This window comes from Triturus cristatus, chromosome 4_2 (assembly GCF_964204655.1).
Source record: "Triturus cristatus chromosome 4_2, aTriCri1.1, whole genome shotgun sequence".
In the NCBI taxonomy this organism is placed as follows: domain Eukaryota; kingdom Metazoa; phylum Chordata; class Amphibia; order Caudata; family Salamandridae; genus Triturus; species Triturus cristatus.
The window spans coordinates 990911899-990936979 of NC_140586.1; the positions used below are offsets into that span (position 1 = coordinate 990911899).

General features: G+C 44.0%; 1 protein-coding gene across 2 annotated transcripts in view; it reads left to right on the forward strand.

Annotated features, from left to right (window-relative positions):
- LOC146839237 (CD5 antigen-like) overlaps positions 1–25081 on the forward strand; it is a 409368-nt gene that overhangs the window by 95582 nt on the left and 288705 nt on the right. For both annotated transcript variants that reach the window (XM_085603261.1, XM_085603262.1), the window contains exon 3: positions 16889–17206. In XM_085603261.1, coding sequence (XP_085459387.1) covers positions 16889–17206 — 318 coding nt within the window. The remainder of the gene's footprint in view (positions 1–16888; positions 17207–25081) is intronic.

Consider the following 25081-nt stretch of genomic DNA (forward strand, 5'->3'; position numbering starts at 1 on the left):
AGTGCCAGGACCTGCCGGAGGCAGGGAATAGCCCTCGACCCCGTGCTAAAGTACGCTGACGATGCGGTGCTTATGGCCCACAACCCCAATAGTCTCCAGATGGTTTTAAATAGTTTTGTCAATTTTATGTCTAATTTGGGACTCGCAGTCAATTCGTCAAAAACATTTATCCTAAAATGTGGTCAAGGGAGTAGTAGGAGCCGGACTTTCTTCCTTGTGGCGAACCGTTTAACCTGTACAAATACTTTTTCATATTTGGGGGTTCCTTTCGATCGCACTGGTTTATGGTCAAAGGCTGTGAATTCACGAAGAATGTTGTTCCATAAGGCCCTGACAGCTCTGAGCAATTTTAGTAAAAAACTAGGCAGACATCCCCCCAATGAATTACTCCACATCTACAAAGCTAAATGTGTATCAATTGCGACCTATGGAGCGGGCATCTGGGGCTATGTAGACGTGACTTCTATACAAAAGTCTGAAAACAGATTTCTCAGACATCTGCTTGCTCTCCCAGCAAGCACTTCTATTTTTAATTGTCACGCGGAGCTGGGATTACCACACATAGAGGATGTTATCGGCATTCAACCATTTCTCCTCTGGCATCATATTTGGACCACAGAACAGACCAGCTTAAATCGCCAAGTGATTAGAGACTGTTGCGCGTTAGACGGGGCTTCTCAAATAGGATGGCTTATGCATATCAAAGATTTTTACCGAAAATTGGGCCATCCAGAATACTTTGATAACCCCAGTAGTTTGCTTAAACTAAATAGGAAAGCACTTGTCGTACTTTAATATTCGGGACCGCGTAGGGGACAGGGCCCTACCCCTGTCTATCTTGATATTAGCAAACCGCAAATGGTAAATGCGGCATGTACGAGTGCTTTATATACCGTTCTAGCTATGAATGCACTGTGTACACGTTATTCTGCTTCACTACGCGGGTTCCATTTTGGAAGCAGTGGCCATCTTGTCATTGCCCTCACATAGGCTATAATGGAGTAAATACGGGCCTCACAGTACATGGGCTTTCCCTCTGACTTCTCTGTGACCTGGGCAGCTGGCTCTGCTGCCCCAGGTCAAACCGGTCTCACGAGCTCCCCTTCCTCCGTCCACCTGTGATTAGCATCAGGGCTTGACCCGTCATAAAACCCTTTCATTCTACACAATCCCCCGGCTAATCTCTTCCACACCTGCTTGTTCCTGCTTTATGACTTGTTTCCCAAAACAGGAGATGCTCATGTTTATTGGGGGGTCTATTGACATCAAATGTGGGATCTGAACCTTACTGTGTAAATCATTGTGGGCTGGCCGAACTGGAATGTGGGATGGTCATCATGACTCTGCTTTTTCGTTTGTAATGTATACTTATAATGGCCATATCGTAAACCAAGGAATGTGTGCCTGGAGCATGATATTTTGTACTTAAGGAGAAGCCCGTTCCTATGATTTTCAGCAGTCTCCTGAGAACATACACACTGTTGTACTTCTATGATACCTGTCATTGGTCTGCAGCCAATAAACGAATCTTTGACTTCACCCAGAAGACTCTGTGTTTCTGTAGGTCTGGAACAGGGTGAACCCAGAAGTCATAGGGTGTGTGCCCCTGCACCGCTGGGTCTAAAATACCCAGTACTTCAGTTTGGCGCCCAACTCGGGACGATTTCAGCGGTACCAGTCCAAGCCAGAGGTTCGTGAGGAGCTTCGTGTGGAAATTCCGGAGGAAGGCCGCCACTTCATCGACCCCTGCATGTCGACGTGGTCCGAAAGTCTTTTCTGCAAGGTTCTCCGCGTCCCGACGGCTACGAAGGACTGCTGCCCTGATTAATCGCCCTGTTTTGGACCCTTGACGAGTTTGAGAGAGCGAAACAATCGAGAGAGTCTTCTGGTGACGCCATCGATCAGCAATATTCAGTTAAGTATAAGTGGAGCGTCTCCTATTTGTTTTTGGTATCCTTCGGGATCGGTTGATTTGGTAATTTGGTACTTTGGAGTTTGCAAACGCCAAAACCAGAGGACTCGTGTATTCACGAGACTATCGTAATCGATAATCCTTTGACGGTTGGATCTAGACTAGTGAGCAAAGATGCCTGGTTCTGGACTATTTGGTAGATTATTCTGTTTGGGTTGTGGAAAAGATTTCCAGCTAGAGGAATCATGTCCGGTTCCTCCGGTTGGAACTCCAACTTATGAGCTCTATGTAAAACATGGCGTAGGCCCCATTGCATATAACGAAGTATGGATCCACTACACCAGGGAAGATGGTGTTTTAAAATGGCCCCAAAATGGTAGTTTTGATACCGATATTTTAGATAATTTGGAAATTAAGTTGTTTAAGAAGAAAGCCCGGCCGGCGATGTTTGACTCTTTCCGCTTATGGCGAAAGGAAGCCAAACAAAAGGAAATTAAGCTAGCGAAAAAGAATAGGAAAGAGAAATGTATGACAGTAATGCAAGCAGCTGTACAATTTAAAGACAATGAAGAGGAGCAGATGAGTGAGCAATTGCACAGGCAGCGCAAGTTAGGGATTGACAAATGTTACCCGGCTTTACCACACTCTAAGCAGAATGAGTCTGAAGAAAAGGAGAAAGATCCCCTGATGTCGCATTTGTTGAGTTCGCCACCCCCGTATGCTCAAAATGCCACGGCGCCTCCCCAGCTTGTGAATATGCCACCTCCAGTGAATATACTGCAAGCCTTGCCGCAACCGCCAGCTGCTTTGCAGCCGGCTCCTATCTATGTAGCGCAACCCTCTCAAGGGCTGCCAGTTGTGCTTCCAACTGCCCCCGCGCTTCCTGCGACTTTGCCTAATTCAGCAGCTGCCTCCCCTGACACTCTTCCTTGCACCACTCCAGTACCTGTCTCTACATCCTCTTTTCTTCCCTCTGTTTTTCCCCCTGTTCTCGCCTCAGCTTCTCCTTCAGCGCGACAGCGTTTAGCTAATGTGGTTACTACGTTGATGTCGCCTCTCTTTGAGTCATCTGGTGCGACTCTTGGTTTACAGCATAAGCAATTGCGTAGCCAATTGCCTAACCCCGATGAGAAAAAGGTAATAGACAGCATGGCGCGCAGATGGATTGTTTTTCCTTCACTGTATGATGTGGAATCAGTTGTCAACGTTTTCCATCAGTGGGATGCCCCAAAACAGAGATATGTGTTTGAGAAAATGTGCGAAATTCTCTGTGAAGAATTGGAGGATAGTGGTAAAAATCCGAGCCCGCAGGAGTTGTGTAGAGTGAGGTTCGATTTTGGAACTGGTATAATTGTGGACCGTGGAGTAGATAAAGCAGTTGCGGTTGTATTGTCCTTTAGGAATGATGATTGCCAACAATCATTGTTTGAACAAGATGTCCTTGTGGGGAAAAAGGTAAAAGCGCGACAATACCCCATGAGAGAAGTTCCCCCGGTATGGAAGGAAGCGGTTGCAGCTGCCGGTGGTAACCCCGCTGTGGCAGCGCATTTCCAGCGTGTTTGGGTGCATGTTCCATGGAAGCGCTCTGAGGTGTTAGCGCTTAAGCAGTCCTTGCCTGATCCCCGTAAGAACCCAGCAGGTTATTATAAAGAGTTGTCACAGACGGCAGGGTCATGCATTATGAATCTGGCTGACATAGACATGTTGTTTGGTAATGTTGTTCCACAGCCTCTATGGGGATCAATTCGTAATGTAGATCACAATGCAGAACTAGGGGATACATGGGCTAACATTGTTGCTGCTGATGCTAGACAAACTGGTGGTGCGAAACCAGAACCTTTAGTAGCTGAACTGCCTGGTAGAATCATCACGTATATGAAGACAATAATGCCTGCGATGCGCGTAAATTGGGACAAGTTATCTGCATGCAAGCAGAAGAAAGATGAGACAGTGTCAGACTTCTTTACTAGGTTTGAAGAAACGTTTATTGACCACAGTGGGCAGGATATGAGTACTGAGGGTGGCCAACGGTTATTTGTGGATAAGTTTGTGCAGAATTTACTTCCTGACCTGTGTAAAAAGTTAAAAGATTCAGAAAGTTCTTGGGCTGTTTCTTCTTCAGCGCAAATACTGGCTACTGCACAGTATTATGAAAATAGAGATAAGGACGAGAAAGATAGAACAGAGAAGAAAACGAAGGAACTAAAGACAAAGGTCCTTTTACAGCAGGCCTATCCACCACGTGGAGGTCAGAATAATTATAGGCAACCCCAAGGTGTCTATCACCAACCCCAACAGTTTCAGAACAATCAGCAAATGAACGGGTATTATCAACCACGTATCCCTGTAGGTCCCAACCAATGTTCATACTGCAAAGAGGAAGGTCATTTTAAATACAGTTGCCCTAAATTGATGCAGCGTAACGGCAATGCGTATGGCGCAAGAGGTAGGGGTGGTCAGCAAGCTCCTAGAGGCAGAGGGCGTGGAAATGCTCCCCAGAACGCGCGTCCTCTGCCGCCTCAAAGTACCATCAATAGCTTTGATCAGCAAGCTAACGCGACTAGTAATACGGCCCAGTATTACAATAATGATTATTATGCAGAGGACGGCGATGCAGAAAGTAATGACTACTAGGACAGCCATAGACAGAGAGAGGGAGTTGTTTCAGTGCCAGTGGATCAGAGTGGACCGTATGTTGAGGTGACTACAGCAAATGTAACGGAGCCTTTTCTGCTAGACACTGGTGCTGCAAAGAGTTCAATCATGCATTCAAAACTCCCTGGCGCACCTTTGTCTGGCGATATAAATGTTTCAGTAGGTTTTTCTGGCGCCCCAGTTAGGAACCCGATTTCTAGTCCCATGTCACTTTCTGTTGGACCTTGCGAGCTGAAAGCACCCCTGATTCTGACAACAGGTTGTGGTGAGAATTTGCTGGGATTAGATTTGTTGAAAAGATTGCACGCTACACTGTATTGTTCTCCTTCAGGAGTACAACTTACATTAGGCAAGAAAGTGATTTCCCCAATGTATCTGTCTAAAAATACAATGCCACCTGAATTGTCATCCCTTCCGGATGCCCTTTGGGCTACTGGTCCCAATGATGTGGGCCTCTTGGAGATACCGCCATATGTGGTGACTTTAAAGGCTAATGTCAGACTGCCACGTATTCCCCAGTACAAGATCTCTAATGAAGGGCAGAAAGCATTGTTAGACATTGTCAGCGACTTGATTGATAAGGGTGTGATTGAAGAGACAAGAGGCAACGTTTGCAATAGTCCGATTTTACCTGTCTTAAAACGAACGGATCCTTCACAGCCACCTGTTTACAGATTTGTGATCAATCTCAGAGAGGTTAATAAGATTGTTGTGCCACAGTTTCCGGTTGTCCCTGATATAACTGCCTTGTTAACGATGATTCCAGCCTCTGCTGCATGGTTTTCAGTGATTGATTTAAAGAATGCTTTCTTTAGTATCCCAATTGCAGAAGAGAGCAGGGACATTTTTGGTTTTAGTCTGGGAGGCCGAAGCTTCCGCTTCAAACGCGCTCCCCAGGGCTACTGTGAAAGTCCATCAATATATAGTCAAGCTTTGAAAGCGCAGCTCGATGCACTTGTTTTACCTAGTGGCGCTATCCTGATTCAGTACGTGGACGATTTACTGATCGCTGCGGATACTGAAAAGATTTGTAAAGAAGCCACATTGTCACTGCTGCGCCATTTATCCGCTTTCCGTCACAAAGTGTCTCTCTCTAAGCTGCAATATTGTCGACAAGAAGTGACCTACTTAGGTCATCTCTTATCGAAGGAGGGAAGGAAACTGACCCCAGAAAGAATTCAAGCCATTGCACAGTTGAGTGTGCCAAAAACACAGAGAGAAGTGTGTGCTTTCTTGGGCATTACCTCATACTGTAGGCATTGGATCCCTAGTTTTTCTTTATTGGCAAAACCTTTAGTAGCCTTAAACATGCAAAGACACACCGAATCCTATCCCATGGTCTGAAGAGTGCCAGAAAAGTTTTGTGGAATTGCGTAATGCATTATGTTCAGCACCTGTGTTGGGTACCCCTGACTACAGCAAACCTTTTACATTGTATGTTCACGAGAAAGATGGATGTGCGTTGTCAGTGTAAACACAGCCTTTTGGCGACAGACCGCGCCCATGCGCATATTTTTCATCAACCTTGGACCCTGTAGCGAGGGCATTGCCAAGCTGTCTGAGAGCGACAGCTGCTGCAGCAATGTCTATCCGACAATCTGCTGGTTTGGTAATGGACAACACATTGATCGTTATGGTTCCACACGCTGTAGACACATTATTAAATAGGACCAAGACACAACACTTGACTAGTGCGCGATTATCAGGTTATGAACTTACACTGTTAGCAAATCACATACACATAAAGAGATGCAATACGCTGAATCCAGCTACATTGTTGCCAATTCCAGCAGACTCAAATGAGATTGAGCAACATGACTGTCTGTTCAGAACAGAAGAAGAGACGAAAGGGAGAGTAGATCTAAAAGATACTCCCCTGACTGAGTGTGATGGCACTTTATGGGTAGATGGTTCATGTTTCAAGCTCCCTAATGGTGACACGACTGCTGCATATGCTATCACGACTTTGCACACGGTCGTGGAAACTGCACGAGTGCCACATAATTCGGCCCAAGCAGCAGAATTAATCGCCCTCACGAGAGCATGTGTGTTGTCTGCAGGAATGAGAGTGAATATATACACAGATAGCCAGTACGCCTTTGGCGTGGCTCATAATTTTGGGCGATTGTGGAAGGAGCGTGGGTTCCTGACGTCGCATGGAGCTAAAATTCAGAATGGCAAGTTGGTGAATGATCTCCTTGAGTCACTGACCCTACCGTTGCAAGTTGCGATCATGAAATGCAGTGCGCACAGGAAAGTCACAGATGATGTTGGACGTGGGAATGCGTTTGCTGATGAGACCGCGAGAGAAACAGCACAGAATGTGAAGACTAGAATGTATGTTGCAGGCCCCGCAAGATGGGTTAATGATGTGGGAATGTGTGAAAACACAATAGAGAGTGTGAAGTCGCTTCAAGCTGAAGCCACAGAGGAAGAGTTAAGCAAGTGGAGAGAAAGTATGGGTAAGTTGGATGAGAATGGTTGTTGGATTGATCTGACAGAACATAAGCGATGGTTGTTGCCTGATGCATATGTGCTTCCAGTGGTTACTATGGCACATGGAATGGCACATATCAGTACGAAAGGTATATGCAAGTTGTTGGCTCCAGTATGGCAGAATGCTGGGATTCCCAAGTGTGCAGAGAATGTGGTCAAGAATTGCATAGTATGTTTGAAGTACAACCCTGGTAGGGGAACCCCAACTCCAGCTGGTCACTTTGCACCCCCATCATGTCCATTTGAAGTTTTGCAGCTGGACTTTATTCACATGGAAAGGTGCAACAACCTGAAATATGTACTGGTGGTTGTTTGTGCTTTCTCAAAATGGATAGAGGCTTATCCTCTGAAAGATAACACTGCCCTATCCACAGCCAAAGCCCTTGTGAAGGAATTTTTCCCTAGGTTTGGGATGCCAAGAATGGTGTGGTGTGATAATGGAAGTGAGTTTGTGGGTAAAGTGATGAAGAATGTATGTGAAGGGCTAGGGATAAAGCAGAAGTTCCATGCTGCAAATCACCCCCAATCAGCTGGATTAGTAGAACGCTACAATGGAGCCTTAAAGCTCAAGCTGGCCAAAATCCAGGCGAGCACCGGTCTTAAATGGCCTGACGCTCTGCCTCTAGCACTCCTGTCCACCAGAATGACCATACACTCACGAGTGGGACTTAGTCCTTACGAGGTTGTTTTTGGCCGTCCGGCCAACGTATGGGGTGTACCGAGGCCTACGAAGTTCAGTGAGATAGAGCATCCAGTACTGCTCGATTACCTGTATGATTTGACTGTTAAACTGCGTGTTTTGCACCAACAGGTACATGATACTCTTCCCCAAGCTTCTGAACCTCCTGGACACCCTATCAACCCTGGTACGTGGGTGCTAGTCCGAAATTTCCAGCGCAAGAGCAACGACGAGCCTCGCTGGATCGGCCCTCATCTTGTTCTTCTTTCGACAAGATCAGCAGTGCGAGTGAAAGGGAAGAAGCACTGGATCCATGGTACTCACTGTAAAGTAGTCCCCTTGCCTCTGCCATATGACCAGTGGGTCAAGGAGGGTATCGCCGACTCTGAGACGGACACTGTACCTCGTTTTGTACCATTCAGTGACGCACGCATAAAAGACACAGTTTCAGACCAAGAGAGTGACAATATTCTGCAGGAAGCTGTGCCACCATCAAATCGACTGGACACCACTGAGCCTGAACTTTTGTTTCAAGACCAAACAGCACCTGGCCGTCTCCGCTATAATTTGAGACCTAGGCCCATGGACAAATAAAGATTTCCTCACTATTTCCTTTTTAACATTTTTTGCTCTCCCATCTGAAGGACTTTCTTGATTTTTGTTTTTCGAACCACCATCCGGGTTCTGCCGCAGGGTCGCGGTGCCAAGACTTTGGGGTACAGGCCGAAGACGCTAGGTCAACGGTTCTGGTTGGTCTAGGGCGTTTCCCTGGACTGACAGGCGTGCCCCTTAGCAGAAGAAACTCATCTGCCGCGAGCGGCCCGTTTAGCGGATGGAGTTTTTTAAGATGGAGAGACCGATTGAGGAAATGAACTTTAACGCAAGGATGTGTAGAATTGTAAAAAGTAAATGTTTAGTCTTTTTGTGCCTTTTTACACTGTGTAGCATAATGATGTTTATTGTAGGATTTGTGTTCTTCTCCGCTCAAAAGCCCATTGAACCCACTGAACAGCCTATACCTCTTTCTACTGCCTCCTCTCACTCTTTTCACCCTTTGCCTGAGCACGAACAGACCAGACGATCAGAGTTCGTAAATAACTCGTTTATCCAGCTCTTGCACCAGCACCAACTGGTAATGAATACGACCAATTGCTGGGTGTGTGGGTTAATGCCACATACCATTAACAAGGGTATTCCCTACCTGGTGCTGCCGTATAGTTACAATGGATCGTCATGGGCATTCCAAACCATGTTTCTCTATGCTTTAGATACATATTCCCCTCGCCAACCGCGTTCCATCAGACCCATCACCAATAATAAGGCTTTGATGAAAGGAGTTGCCGATATGAGTAGGGATATCGATGCATACTCATCCATTCCCAAAGAAGAGTTGAGACCTTATGTAGGATGGAACGCGACGGGGTATAGTATTAGTCTGGGTGAAAGACAGCGAAAAATCTCATCTCCAATCTGGGTCGTACCCCACATGGGTCGGTTCTGCTTACAGGGTAATGGTCAGAATCCTAGAGCTCAACTGGGAAGAAGTGACTGTACTGAAACGTACACTTTCCCGTCACAGTTTTCCCCTGCGTTTTTGGCTGCCAAGGGCACATATTTCATCTGTAATGACCGTGCATATACATGGCTGCCCCCTGATTTCTCGGGCACATGTTATATTGCGAACTTGCTACCGCCGACATTTACTGCTGCATCTGACTATCACAAGACCAGAGTTGTGAGAGGTGTGATTAGTAAGGAGGATACTGCCGGTCAGGAAGCGGGAGACTTCTTCTTGGGTTTCCTGCCGTTTTGGGGACCTATGGTCAATAGTAGGAACCTGAGACAACTGACTCGTGTGGTTGAATCGACTATAAATGTAACGGCTGGTGCCCTTAGTAATCTGACAGCTGAGCTCCAAGCGGATCGCCTTATGACTTTACAGAACCGCATGGTTCTAGACGTTATTCTTGCAGACCGCGGTGGGGTATGCAAGGTCATCCAATCCAGTTGCTGCATTTTCATACCAGATAATGCTCCAACAGTGTATCAAACCATCTCCAAACTCCATAAAATATCTGAATCCATACACGTGGATAAGGGAGATTGGTCACTGGTGGGGTGGTTCTGGGAATTGATATCTGCCTGGGGTTGGAAAGTTCTGATGGTCATTGGAATGATCTTAGCCATTCTTTTCCTGTTCTGCCTGTGCATACAGTGTGCTCCTGCGATATGTGGCCTCTGTGCTACCTTATGTGTAAGGAAACCTGTATCGAGGGACGAGCTAAGTAATAGGATGATGCTACAGCAACATCTCCATGACTTTGTGAACATTGACCTAGACTCGGATTAAGATGAGTATAGTGATTGCCTATGTAAGGGCAAAAGGAGGGTCTGTCGTACTTTAATATTCGGGACCGCGTAGGGGACAGGGCCCTACCCCTGTCTATCTTGATATTAGCAAACCGCAAATGGTAAATGCGGCATGTACGAGTGCTTTATATACCGTTCTAGCTATGAATGCACTGTGTACACGTTATTCTGCTTCACTACGCGGGTTCCATTTTGGAAGCAGTGGCCATCTTGTCATTGCCCTCACATAGGCTATAATGGAGTAAATACGGGCCTCACAGTACATGGGCTTTCCCTCTGACTTCTCTGTGACCTGGGCAGCTGGCTCTGCTGCCCCAGGTCAAACCGGTCTCACGAGCTCCCCTTCCTCCGTCCACCTGTGATTAGCATCAGGGCTTGACCCGTCATAAAACCCTTTCATTCTACACAATCCCCCGGCTAATCTCTTCCACACCTGCTTGTTCCTGCTTTATGACTTGTTTCCCAAAACAGGAGATGCTCATGTTTATTGGGGGGTCTATTGACATCAAATGTGGGATCTGAACCTTACTGTGTAAATCATTGTGGGCTGGCCGAACTGGAATGTGGGATGGTCATCATGACTCTGCTTTTTCGTTTGTAATGTATACTTATAATGGCCATATCGTAAACCAAGGAATGTGTTCCTGGAGCATGATATTTTGTACTTAAGGAGAAGCCCGTTCCTATGATTTTCAGCAGTCTCCTGAGAACGTACACGCTGTTGTACTTCTAGGATACCTGTCATTGGTCTGCAGCCAATAAACGAATCTTTGACTTCACCCAGAAGACTCTGTGTTTCTGTAGGTCTGGAACAGGGTGAACCCAGAAGTCATAGGGTGTGTGCCCCTGCACCGCTGGGTCTAAAATACCCAGTACTTCACACTGAAACTTAGTTGCCTGCATTACCTTGAAAATATAAGACTAAACAGAGAGATTCATAAAATCTCAGTCTGGGCACACCAAAATATTCTTACTACTCTCAAGATACAGCCGTATTTAACATATGTACTTCTTGATTTTGATAGATTTTTACTAACACGGTTTAGGAGGTCTATTGTGCATGGGCTATTCAGTTTTCCCACAATTAACGATTGGTCCAGGCAACTGTCTAATTGCCCTTGCGATGGTGTGTCTGTACAATCTACCATGCACGTCTTATTTTTCTGTAAATTCTATACCTACCAGAGGAAACGGTGGATACTTCCGGTGCTCAGAACACTAGGGATGAAACAATGTCGCCCAGCCTTTTTAGTTATGCAATCTTTGGGGGGAGAGCTTATAATTTTATCAGTTTTTAAAGTCTGTTTTTAAATGTAGGAAGACTATTATTATGTAGGAAATTGCACTGTAAAATACCTTTTATAACTTTGAGGTTAGTCCTCTTTTATTTATCAGATCTATGTGTTTTTTGCCCTTGACTGTAATGTATTATAAATGCGCTTTTATGATTATTCTTTTAATCGAATAAAGCTTGATTTGATTGATTGATACAAACAAGGCTGCTATGGGGGGGTATCCGATCAGCTGAAGGACCAGCCCAATGTTGGCAAATCGTACGGTATACGCAGTTGGGTAAGGGTCCAAAATTCTGCCTCTTTAGAGAGCAGCCCAGTGTGGACAAACGTGGACGCTGAAAACGTGGATGACAAGATTTCCAAGGGTTCTGAACCTCTACACTTATACATAAGGACAATGAGGCCCCCAAGGGCTCTGAACCTTTCATAGTCACAACAACCTCCACAACCATAAAAGAGGCACGCCCAAAGGCTATCATCCAGACAGGCGAGGATGAAATAGGACCAATCCCGCTATCAATGGGAATGGAGCCACCCCGCCGGTCCATCATATCTACATCACCTATGAGGAGGAAGAGAAGGTCCCAGTCTTGCCATAAGTTGGAGCCTCCCCAGCTCTACTCGACGCTCACACATTAAACTATACTGCAAATCCGGAAAGGGACCTGGTCGCTGCAACAGCCGGGGGGTCACTGGATGACACCGGTAGTCCGTGTAAAAGTTCAACAATTTCGGCTGACAACTTCCATACCCCAAACTAAGAAATGGACACAGCTGCATTTTTACAAGGCGCAACAATTCATAAGAGTAAGGATCCCAAAAAAAGACATGGAGACCGCTGCATTGTTACAAGGCGCAACAATTCATAAGCACCGGATGGATCATGTATCACCATAGGCTCAACCTTTGAGCCTGAGTCAAGTGACTTCCTACACAGATCTCCATCGCTCCTGTCGATTGAACTTTCATGCGTGCAGGACAACCTGCTAAGGTCAGTCAGCACTTCCCATTAACCTGCTAACATGGCAATCGGAGAAGCTCGAACTACAAATGGACACCCTCCAAGTCATGGCAACAAAAATGGCCGAGATGGCCAAGAAAATGGATAAGTTGGCTGCAACCATTAGCAATCCAACCCTGCTAACTCCCTCTCCTGAATGTCTGTGCCCTATTCTAATTGACAAACTGTTTGTTCTTTCTGCACGTTCTCCTTCTTCCTGCACTTTTCTTCGTCTTTGAGGACTTCTGTTGCTTCTTTCTGCATTTCTTTTTTTTCTTTCTGTGCGTTTTTTCTTCTTTCTTCACATGTCCTATCTCTGCAGCCATAGTTAAAAATTAGCATTTAAAAAACCTTTGAAATTCACTGAAAAAACCATAGGTTTCAGGCACGTTATAGTTAGGAATTAGCATTTAAAAAACCCTAGAAATTCGCTGAAAAAACCATAGGTTTCAGGGGCATTATAGTTAGCTGGACTTTTCACTAGTACAAAACCATTGAAATTCCCCCGTTATAGTTAGTTCAGCTAACTATAACTCGCGCGCCCGTAATCCACTGCTGATGACGTCACATATTACATCACTCATGACATGGTCAGTGACATCACTGATGACACCTCAAATGACATCACTGATGACATCACTGATGACGTCATATATGTGATAAATTAGTACACCTTCTCCCACCCTAATATAAATTTTGATACACCAACTCAAAATTTCAGACGGCCATTTTGAAAACCATAGATACTCCAATACCAATAACTACATACCCACTCATTGACTCTTAGATCTACATGCACCTCCACTCACTCACCTGTACAGTCACTCATACTTACAGTCACTCCGTACAAGACTATCATATGCATTTATACACATATATAGACACTCACACACCACCAATCATCCATTGAGGTACTAACACACCAAGTCAGTTGTGCAAATAATTAAACACAGTAAAATTGACTCACCTATACAGTTAAACACACTCAAGTTTACTTACTCATAAAAATACTAAAAAATGTTGACACTCTTATCCAATTTCATGTACAAGCACACACTCATCCATACAGCCAGTCCCGCAATCACACACTCTCACATATAGATAGTTATATACTCTTATACACATATACACTGTGAAATGAAATGAAAAAAGTATTTAATAAAGCGCACTGCGGCCAAGCGGCTTCCTGGCGCTGAGGTCCTGATCAAAACTCACAGAAAGCATCCCAAGGGGCTAAGAGGGAAACGCTTGAAGAAAAAGAAAAGTTTTGAGGGCCTTACGAAAATGGGAATAAATAGGAATCGAGCGAATAGAAAGTGGGAGACTATTCCAGAGCTGAGGGGCCAGGACTGAGAACCGTGTGCCCCCCGTTCTGGATTTGCGAAAACGGGGAATGTGCAAAAGAGACAGAGAAGAAGAACGAAGGGTGCGCCTGGGGGCATGAGAAGAAATGAGAGAAGTGATAAAGTGAGGAGCAGAGCGAGAATGAGCCTGGAAGGCTAAGCAAGCCAGTTTAAAAAGAGATCTGAAACGGACAGGAAGCCAGTGAAGGGACTTAAGTACAGGTGTGATGTGAGAAGATTTAGGGAGAGAGAGGATGAGGCGGGCCGCTTGGTTTTGAATGGCCTAAAGTCTGCGGGATTCATCAGCAGGAATGCCCGCATACAGGCCAGATGACAAGAGCCAAGAATATGGTTTTAAGTGCGTCGATGGAAAAGAGCCGCGAAATCTTCCGGATGAGACGGAGGGACAGGAAGCAGGAAGACACGACAGAACTAATCTGGGTGTGCATAGATAAGTCATGACTGACTTTAATACCAAGGGTACGGACAGAGGGAACAGGCAGGGGGGGGGGACCAAAGGAAAGGGGCCAGTGTACCGGAGACCAGGGATTGGAGGGGCCACCGGTAAGGACAAGTTCCGTCTTGTCCGGATTGAGCTTCAAGTGGTTAGCACTCATCCTCTCAGAAATAAAGACTAAAGTGGAACAAACTTAGAAAGGGAATCAGAAGAAGAAGAGAGATCAAAAACGAGCTGAAGGTCATCGGCGTAGTTATACACAGAGACCCCCAGCTCAAGAAGAGAGGTGACAAGAGGTTGAATATAAAGATTACAGAGAAGAGGGGAAAGGGAGGAACCCTGGGGAACACCACAAGTGACCGGATGGGAAGGGGCAGAGAAGCCAAGAAGATGAACCGTCTGAGACCTCTCGCAAAGAAAGGACGCGAGCCAAGAAAAGGCCGCGCCCCGGATGCCAGCCGATCTGACACGGTCGAGAAGAATGGAATGGTCGACCGTGTCAAATGCGGCGGACAAATCAAGGAGGACCAGGGCTTGGGGGAGATTAGAGTCAGCTTTCCCCTTGAGTTCATCCAAGACCGCGAGGACCACCGCCTCCGTGGAGTGGCCCGGGCGGAAGCCCGCTTGATGGGGTGCCAAAAGGCCGTTCTCCTCGACTGTGTTTCGTATATGTAGTTACTGTCACATGTACAACTCACCCACACATACACTCAGGCACCCATACAGATACTCAGACAACCAATTAATAACCCATATAGACACTCATATAGCTATTCACAAAACCATGCAGCCACTTATACACCAACACACAGACACATACAGTCATTCACACAGTTTAGTCACTAGTCTGCAGTAAGATACATTTAATGACTCACTTATAGAGTCAGTTACACACCTAGAAAATCATCCATTCACACACTTTTACACCCACTTATTCTTCTACAGGCCTTTCCCTATATATATTAAACATATTAAAACTGTTCAGAAACACATACTCAATGGATGATGTCATCAGTGATGTCATCAGTGATGTCATTTGAGATGTCATCAGTGATGTCATCAGTGATGTCACTGACCATGTCATGAGTGATGTAATATATGACGTCATCAGCAGTGGATTGCGGGCGCGCGAGTTATTGTTAGCTGAACTAACTATAACGGGGGAATTTCAATGGTTTTGTACGATGGAAATGTCCAGCTAACTATAACATGTGTGAAACCTATGGTTTTTTCAGTGAATATATATATAAATATATATAGGCATTGTCATATACTTGTATATACTGTACTCTTGCAACTAACGATGTTGGAGCCTACATTCCACAAATCCAAACACATTTCAGAACTTGAGCTTTTTTTAGATATAAATGGTTAAACGTTTCTGCACTGAACCCTCCAGTAGCCTTCTGTCCGGCATCCAAACTCAAATGTGAGACGGTGGAACATGCGCTATTTTTCTGCAGCGCATACTCTGCTGTGCACCGGAAATGGACTGTCCCACTATGCCACCTGTCAGGGGGGTCTGAACAGAGCTTCACCTTGAGAATCCTGAGAACTGAAGGAGACTGTAGTATATAGTGGAGCAAGGGCTTTAATCTCTATGTGCCTCATGAGACGGGTGCTTTTAGATTGGAAATGATATGTAATTTAATGTATGGTTTTCTTATTCTATGAGTGAATTCACCCAGTGGGACTCACATCTGTGCTCCAATGAGGAGCTCAATGGTGATTTGATTTTTTCTTAGTCTGAGAAGTTATCCAACCAGTGTCCATTTCTGCACATCGAGGCAAATCATAACACACAGGAAAAGATCAAATCTGTGACAATGTGAAGTCAGTGTACTTCAATGTTGTGTTGAGATGGTCATCATTTTGGTATATTCTTACCTCATGCAAGAGGCCCTCTTACACATGCAGGTACTGTTCTTAGCAGAAAAAAATAAGGAATATTTGATGGGAGGCCTTTGCTTGAGTTTCTGGAGTTTTTGTCACTCAAAAGTGAAGAAAGTGTGATATATTTACACGTAGTTTTTAAATTTACAGGAACGTGTTTGGCTTCTGTGAGCACCATCCGCATCAATTCCTCTCTGCCAAGTGTGTGGAAATGTCTGCAGTTGGTAGGTACCCTCAGTGCTGGCAGACCCCGGAACCAAGATAGTGCAGTGTTCCCCAGTGGTGTAACGTGAAGCCCCCCATGCTCTAGACCCGTCAGGTGCTCTCAGGCCAAGGGTCCGCTGACTGCACACAGTGCCATGGGAGCCCCTGGAGCTCAGGTCCCCTGCATCGCAGGGGTTAATGTTATGCCACTGGTGTCTCCCATGAACTAACCCCGTATTTAAAACATTCCCGGGTGTCTAGTGTGGATTCCTGCTCAAACACATGGAAAACCACACTCGGAGGATCCTGGCAAATTCTGATTTGGGTCATGCCAGGGCAGAGATATGTTCCTGTGTGAGGATAATGAAGGGTGCAAAGAGATATTATTGAGGGGTTTACACGCCACCAGGCAGCCCTGAATGTAATGAAAAATGTACTGTTTTATGGGTGTAATGTGTGCACCCATGCTTGGAGAATTCTAATGCCTATATTTTAGCAAACACTCTGGCACAGGGGTTTGCAAATATACAGGGGGTGAAAGGGTTTACAGAATGTAACAATGTGCATTTCTTCTGTTTCTGCAGCTTCCCCCATGGAGGTTGTCCTCACGCATTCCAAGGAACCCTGTGTTGGATTTTTGCGGATAAATATCTTTAAATGGGGAAGAGTGTGTAACCACCAGTGGGACATGAAGGATGCTGCAGTGGTGTGTAGAGAGCTGGGGTGTGGAGCTCCAGTTTCAGCAACAACTGGATCTTCCTTTCCTAAGAATGCATATGAGCGAGTACTAATAACAGATGTACAGTGCAAGGGAAGTGAACGCTGGCTCTCAGAGTGTCGCTTCAGTGGCAAGGTACCTCGGGACTGCGACACCACGAAGTCTGCAGGTGTGCGCTGCACAGGTAAGAATCAATCAGGATTATGAGATCTCACTTCCTGGTATGAACTGTGACCAATGTATCTGCTTCTTGGAAAGCAAACCTAACAACAAAGTAACAGAGTGCTGCACATTACACTGGAGAGCATTACAGTGTGGAGAGTAGGCTCGAGGAGGAAGGCTGGTCACAGAGAAGGTGGTGAAGAGGACGGATGTTTAACCAGAGGCTGTGAACCCAGGTATAAGTTGGGAGGAGTGTAGACATTAGTACAGTATTTTCAGATCACACTGTTATAGTGAAATTACATTTTTTTTTTTTGTTTAAGAAGTTTTTATTGAATTTTCAGAGAAAAAGAAAAAAAACAAATGATACAATAAACAAATATTCCAATATAGTGCCATAAAGAAATAATATATAAACGAAATTGGTTTACAATAACTGGGCAGACAAAAAAGGATCAATAATAGGGTAATTAAGGAAAAGGCACTGGTAAATGGGATAGGAGGAAAAAAGGGGGGAGGAAAAGAGGAAAGACCAAAGAGAAGCGAGAGAAAGAGAAAAGAGAAAGCCAGAGAGAAAAGAAAATGAAAAGAAAATGAATTATCACATGGGAGGGTGCGAGGAAAGATAAGTAGTAAAAGGGAGCCAAAGAAGATCAACTTTGATTTTTTGGGAAACAGAAGAGGAGGAAACGGAAGCAATCCTATGTTCGTCACAAATAAAATTCCACCAAGTAATTGACGACAGTTTAGAATTGTCTTTCCATGCAGACAGGATCACTTTAAATGCTAATGCAATAAAAAGATCAAATAACCTAGAACTAGGTAAAACAGTTTCCATATCAGGAGCTAAAGAACCTAAAAAGATATTTACAAAAGTTAAGGTTGCATTAAAGTTGAAAACTAACATGCAGACATTCCAAATTGAATTCCAAAAAGATAGAACAGATACACATTCATATAGCTGATGAACTAATGTACCAGTTTCGGTAGAGCAGGACCAGCAAAGAGGAGAGGATGTAGGGGAAAACTTACAAATAGCAACAGGAGTAATAATGGCTCTATGATACAGAAAAAACAGAGATTGGGTTATTCTGGCTGCAGCCGAAACTTTAAATAATTTCGACCATAATTTGTGCCAACAATCAATAGAAAGAGAGATGGATAGGTCCATTTCCCATGCACTCTCAATGTTGGGTTTAGAACGAACATTGGCATTAGATAACAATAACTTATAAACAGTGGCAGCTTTAAGTTTATGCGCCGGGAATAGAGAATATAATGGTGAAGAGGGTATTAAAGGGGGTGAAACTGATGGGAGAGTGTAAGTAGCTAATTGGGTTTGTATAGCATTAGAGATAATAATGTATTCCTTGTGAAAGGAGTCAGGGAGCTGATATCGTGTCTGTAGTTCTTGGAAGGAGATGATAGAAAACCCATTCAAAAACTGATGGACAAAAAAGATCTCCTTTTCCTTCCAGTATTTGTAGTAAAAAGATCTACCTTTATATTTAAGAAATTTGTTATACCATAGGGTAGAAGTTAAAAAACATTGGATAGGGGATAGGTCTTTAAGAAATGTATTGCACAGCAATTCACGGGAGTATTTTAATACAGGGCTTTTAGACAAAAAGGTGCAGTTGGACATAAATGTTAGGGGTGGGCGGAATTTGCGTAATTGCGTTACGCAAATCTCCGCGAAACGGTAAAAATCTCCGCGAACACGCAGAAATTCCGCGAACACGCGGAATTGCTTGTTCGCGATGCTTTTTTCCTGTTCGCAATTGCTGTTTGCGTGCTCGAGGAGAAATATCTCGCGAACATGCATTTTGAGAACGCGAACAAGCAAAAATTTCGCGAAATCGCGGAAAGCAGACTTTTGAGCAATTTCGCGTTCTCCGCGGAACGCGAAATTACGCAAATTACGCAAATTCCGCGAACGGAACGGAATTTGCTGCCCAGGCCTAATAAATGTAACATGCTGAAACTGAAACTCTTTTAGAAGCGACCGCTCAAAGATAATCCAACGAGGTATAGGCGTATCCCCGAAATCGAAGGCCAATGAGAAAGATTGTTTAATCAAGAAAGCAGAGTGGTACACTTTAAAATTAGGAAAGCGCACTCCCCCCTCTTCTTTGGGGCGAATAAGTTTGTTCAAAGCAATGCGGGAGTGTTTATTGTTCCATAAAAATTTAATACATAGAGAGTTTAATTGGGAAAAAATGTGTTAGGGATTTTGACAGGGAGCATAGAAACCGTATAAAGGATATGAGGAGTGACCATCATCTTAATAGTATCTAGTCTACCCCACCATGATAAAAATAAGGGGGACCACACGAGGAGAAGAGATTTCAGTTTATTCATTAGTGCGTTAAAAGTGAATTTAATAGTATCCGCTATATTAGAGGCAAACCAAATGCCAAGGTATTTAATTTTGGAAGGACACCATGCAAAGGCAGTATCCGCAAACATAAATTGATAACATATCGAATTTAAAGGGAGAACCTCCGTTTTGGATAGGTTAAGTTTGTACCCAGAAATGGAAGAGTAAAGGCGGACTTCCTCTAAAAAAGGGGGAAGGGATTCACTTGGATTGGACATGTATACCAATATATCATCCGCGTAGGCAGATATTTTAGTTTCAACAGAAGCAGAGGCAAAACCTTTAATTTTGGGATTGGTTCGAATACGCTCAAGGAAGGGTTCCAAACACAGGATAAAGAGTAATGGGGAGAGAGGACAACCTTGTCTGGTGCCTCTAGATAGGGGGAAAATTGAGAAAATTGGTTATTAACAAAAATACTAGCCCTCGGACATGAGTATAACAATTTATTAAAAGAAATAAAATTAGGGCCAAAACCAAACCATTGTAGTGTATGAAACATAAACTGCCAATTTATACGATCGAATGCTTTTTCAGCAACCAGAGACAAAGCAGCCAGAGGATCTTTATAATTTTTACCATGGGACAAGATGTTCATGAACATTCTAGCATTATCGGAAGCCAATCTGCCTTTGACAAAACCCACCTGATCAGTCTTGATCAGAAGGGGTATGATAGAATCAAGTCGAGACGCAATAATCTTAGCGAAGATCTTGCAGTCGTAATTGATTAGGGAGATTGGGCGAAAATTTTTACAAAAAGAGTGGTCCTTATCAGGCTTAGGAATAATGACGATCAAGGCATCAATAAAGGAGCCAGATGCTTTCGCGTCAGTAATGAAGGAATTAAACAGCTGCAATAATTTAGGGGCAAACAAAGATTTGAAAGTACAATAAAACTCCACCGGTAATCCGTCCGGACCAGGGGCTTTTGACTTCTTTAAAGCTTGCAAAGCAGTAAGTATCTCTTGTAAAGTAATATCCGCCTCTAAAGCGGAAAACTCAGCATTCAGAGACGGAGGAGCAGGGAGTCCAGAAAAAAATTTATCAAGATTATGAGAGGAGGGAAATGTATCATCTGAATAAAGAGATTGATAGTAGTCATGAAAGACCGCTGCAATTTCTTCATCAGAGGACACCAGAATATTAGTGGATTCGTCCATGATCGGACCAATGGTCTTACGTTCAGAGCGAATTTTTAAGTAATTCACTAGCATTTTACCTGCTTTATTTTGCCCTCTGTGAAATTTAGACTTTATTCTAAGTAGAACATTGCAGGCATCAACAGTCGCAATTTTGTTAAGGTTGGTTTTGGCTGTAATTAAATTCTTTAGTGTGTCTGCATTTTTGGAGGAGAAATAGTCATGCTCTAATTTTTTCAGCTGTTGTAATTGGTCCTCATACTTTTTCACATTGGCCTTCTTTTTCCGGGACACAAAGGAAATAGTGAAAGCACGGAGAGCCGCCTTAAAAGCATCCCAGTTGTTAGGAATGGAAGTGTCTGATGGGTTGTTAAAGGTAAAAAATTCATTAATAAAGGAGGTGGCTTCTGTAAGATAAGCTGTATCCGATAACAGGTGAGTGTTAAACTTCCAGCGATTAAATTTGGTGGAGGTAAGTGAAAGGTCAAAAACAGCATAGACAGGGGCATGATCTGAGATAAAGATAGAGCCAATTTCAGATTTTTGGATAGATGGAAGAAGGGATTTGCTAACCAAGATATAATCAATTCTGGATCGGGTTTGGTGTACATTAGAAAAGAACGTATATTCCAATAAATCAGGGTTACAGGTTCTCCAGACATCATACATTGGGCGAGAGGCAATGGCCGATTGAAAGGATTTATGGGTCTTATCCGGTTGAAATTTGTACTTTGATAAGCGATCCGAAAAAGGATCCAACCACTGATTAAAGTCGCCTGCTACAATAATATTGGGACAGTCAGCAGTGGAGAGGAGAATTTTGATATCATTCCAGAATTTTGGATCCGGTTTCACAGGGCCATAAATGTTTAACAAAACTAGCGTTTTATTGTATAAAACAATCTTGGCCATTACCCATCGACCTGCATCTTCATTTTGAGAAGAAATAATTTGCACAGACAAAGTTTTGTGGAACAATATGGCAACCCACCCTTTTTTGTTAACAGCAGGAGAAAAAACAACTTGGCCTACCCACTGCCTTTTTAATTTCAGCGACTCGACATCATTACAATGAGTTTCTTGAAGAAAGGAAATTTGAGAGTTGAGTTTAGATAAATGAGAAATTACCTTTTGTCTTTTAACAGGATTTCCAAGACCACGGACGTTCCACGTAACAAAATTACACATACGCGAGGGTCAGGGGAATGAGATACACATGGTGTGGAAATACTTCACAGACAAGACGACACTGGAAAACAAAATGCGCATAGAGGTTACAAAAGGAAGCAACAAAACATAAAACCACATTACTAAGAAAAATCAACAAGCCCTTGGCAATGGAATAAATAAAGAGAGGTCTAAAAGCGCCACAACCAAGGAGAAATGAAGGGAAAAAAACAAAGAGGAAACATGGGAAATCTCGAAAGAGGAAAAGAGTGACGCACCATCCAAAGAAAGACTGAAGTAAGAAAGTGTGAGAGAGAGCAGGGGAAGGAAAGAAGGTAAGCAGACGTAGAGAGTATAGGAAAGCAAAGAAGGAAAACAGGTCAAGGAAAAGAGTCCAGACCTGAAAGACATCAATAAAAAAGTGATGTTGGAGCGTGATGAGACCGGAGAGAAGACAGCGGTATATACCACATAGATAAGATTGGAAGCAGGAATAAACTTGGTAATTGTAAGAAAGGAGCAAAGAAAAGACGATATGAGGGAAAGAAGAAAGAATTGAACAGGTAAGAGCCAAAAACGAAGAAGAAGAAACGTGATTAACAAACATACAATAAGCAATAGAGCATACGGAAAACTATATATAAGAAGTATCTAAGGTAACCAGAAAAAAGCTGTTGAGAACACCACACTAAAGCAGCAATAAGAAACAGCACTCAATGATTTGTGTCCATATTCCGAGAGGAGATGTTATTAAGAAACAGTTTCAATTTTCCCGGATCATCATGGAGTATGGAGTATACCATACTGGACGTTCAAGTGTCTCATTTGTGGACGCAGTGCAAGGAATTCTTTGCGTCGAGCGTTGGTCGCATTAGAGACATCTTGTGAGATAAAGATATTGTGTCCAGACCACGATAGGTGACGTTTAAGTTTAGCTGCTTTGAGTACAGTCATAAGTTCTGTGAACTCCAGAAAAAGCATGATAATACCACGAGGTTTGGTGGAATTCGGTTGAAGGAGACCTAAGCGGTGAGCTCTCTGTATATTCAAGGGTGTAGATGACTGAAGGCCCAAGAGATCATGAAGGAATTTTCGAAGGAAAAGCAACATATCAGGACCCTCAATATTCTCTGGCAGGCCAAAAAGACGGAGGTTATTCCTTCGATTACGATTCTCCAAGTCCTCAGTATGGAGCTTTAGCTTGTGAATCTCTTGTTCCAATAGTGGTATTTTTGTGGCAACATCTTGAACGTCACTGACACGCTGTTCTAACTCAGTCACCCTACCTTCCATGACAATCCATCGGTCCTCTATTTGCTGCAACTTTTCATTTGTGGTGACCATAAAGGGTTGAAGACCACGCACTTCCTCTAGTATATTATCTAGAACTGGGCTTTGTGACGAAAGAATAGGTGAAGGCGGGTCATTCTTCTGCCTTTTAGGTTTTGCGCCAGAAAAAGACGGTTTACTTGGAGGGTGGGAGTCACTGGACATCTTGGCAATTTGACTAGACACCTTCTTGGCGGGAAAAAGTATGCGGAATTCTCTCATACGTTGTAAAATTTGACGAAGAGACTCATATAGCCATTACAGCATCACCTTAGAGCATATAAATAAAGCCTTATCGCATCCAGCCTATAGCTCTGAAAGTACCGGAACATAGGGGTTAATCACGGCTTCTGAAGAAAAAAAAAAAAGATTATGAAACCTTCTCCTGAGAGAAAAACGGTACAGAACAGGCATGGCCAGGGGATAGTGGCAACTGCAGAACTTAGAACAGACTCCCTCTCGGAGAAAAATGAAGCATTAAAGCATCAAGCATGACTGGATCCAGGAGATGCGTGCGCGGTGCTGCAGGAATAAGATACGGGCGCCGCGATACAAAATGGCGGCCGCCGAGTATTACCTCAGGAAATCAAACCGCCACGTCTCCGGGTGATAGGAGAGATAAAAACAGCCGACGAAGGGCAATTCCGAATCACGACATGTTCCGCTGGCAAATTCTTCTGGAGACAGCAACCGCAGCTCGCTGGGAAGCCTTCCACACAGCTACATAGCACCGCGTCCAAGCGGAGCTAACGGAGATCCGCCATCTTCCCTCGGCGTCCAAGCCACGCCCCCGTGAAATTACATTTTGATTATGTTTTTTCAAGACTAGAGGTCTTTTCGGAAAGATCATAGCAGAGAGGTTTGTTAACAGAATCCACACAACCACAGCATTTTCAACCCAAACCAGACACCCGCCAGTATTTCGCTTGGCTTCCTTGTGTTAGTTTTGTGTAGGTCCACCTTTAAATGCGGCCACATAGACCTTACCTAACCCACACATCTCCACATTTTAGCAGGAGATTATGTGTATCAGGTAATCCATCATCATCATTAATCCTGACAGAGACAGTCAACAATAAATTGTATTTGTTTTTGAATTATTGGAACACCTTTCCTCTCAAGGAAGCACACACAAGAACGCCGGGTTGGTGGCAACATCAATTTTTCTCGGTGGTTTTATAGTTCGCGCTAGTTATCCGATCTGATTTATTTACTTGATGGAATTGGAGGAGGAAATAAGGAGTGCGCCGGTTCCAACGGGCTTTGAACCTGTTGTCTTTAGTCGGCATTACAGATCTGCAGCGCAGTGCTGTGCCTAGCCCACTCAGGTGTCTTTCTAGACAGGGGCAACAAACAACGTCTTGATCTCAAATTCTGTCACTGTCCTGGACCCACCATGTACACATTTATGAAATGTCTGGCTACCTGTGACTTGCCCCTCTCATCCTTGTGTCTCGCCATTATTTATCTGCAGAAAGGAGACCAGCAGGTGGGGAGGGCATATCCTTACCAAGTGCATTCATGTTTGGCCATTTACATCGTGTATTATGTCATTTAAAAAATATCATTTACAGGCGTTTGTGTGCCATGGAAGGCAGCCCTCAACAGCACACCACATCATTAAACTCCACTACATACCACTCCACAACACAAAGTACCATTCCACATAATTACATTCCAAATCACAGAATTCCACGCCACATAATTCCAGTACACTCAATACCACTTAATTACTATCCACATAATTCCGCAGCACACCATGCCACATAATTCCAATACATAAATCCACTCCACACAATTCCATGCCACACAATTTCACAGCTAACTAGTTCAAACCACATAAATCCACAACACACCATATACTTATACTCCATAACACA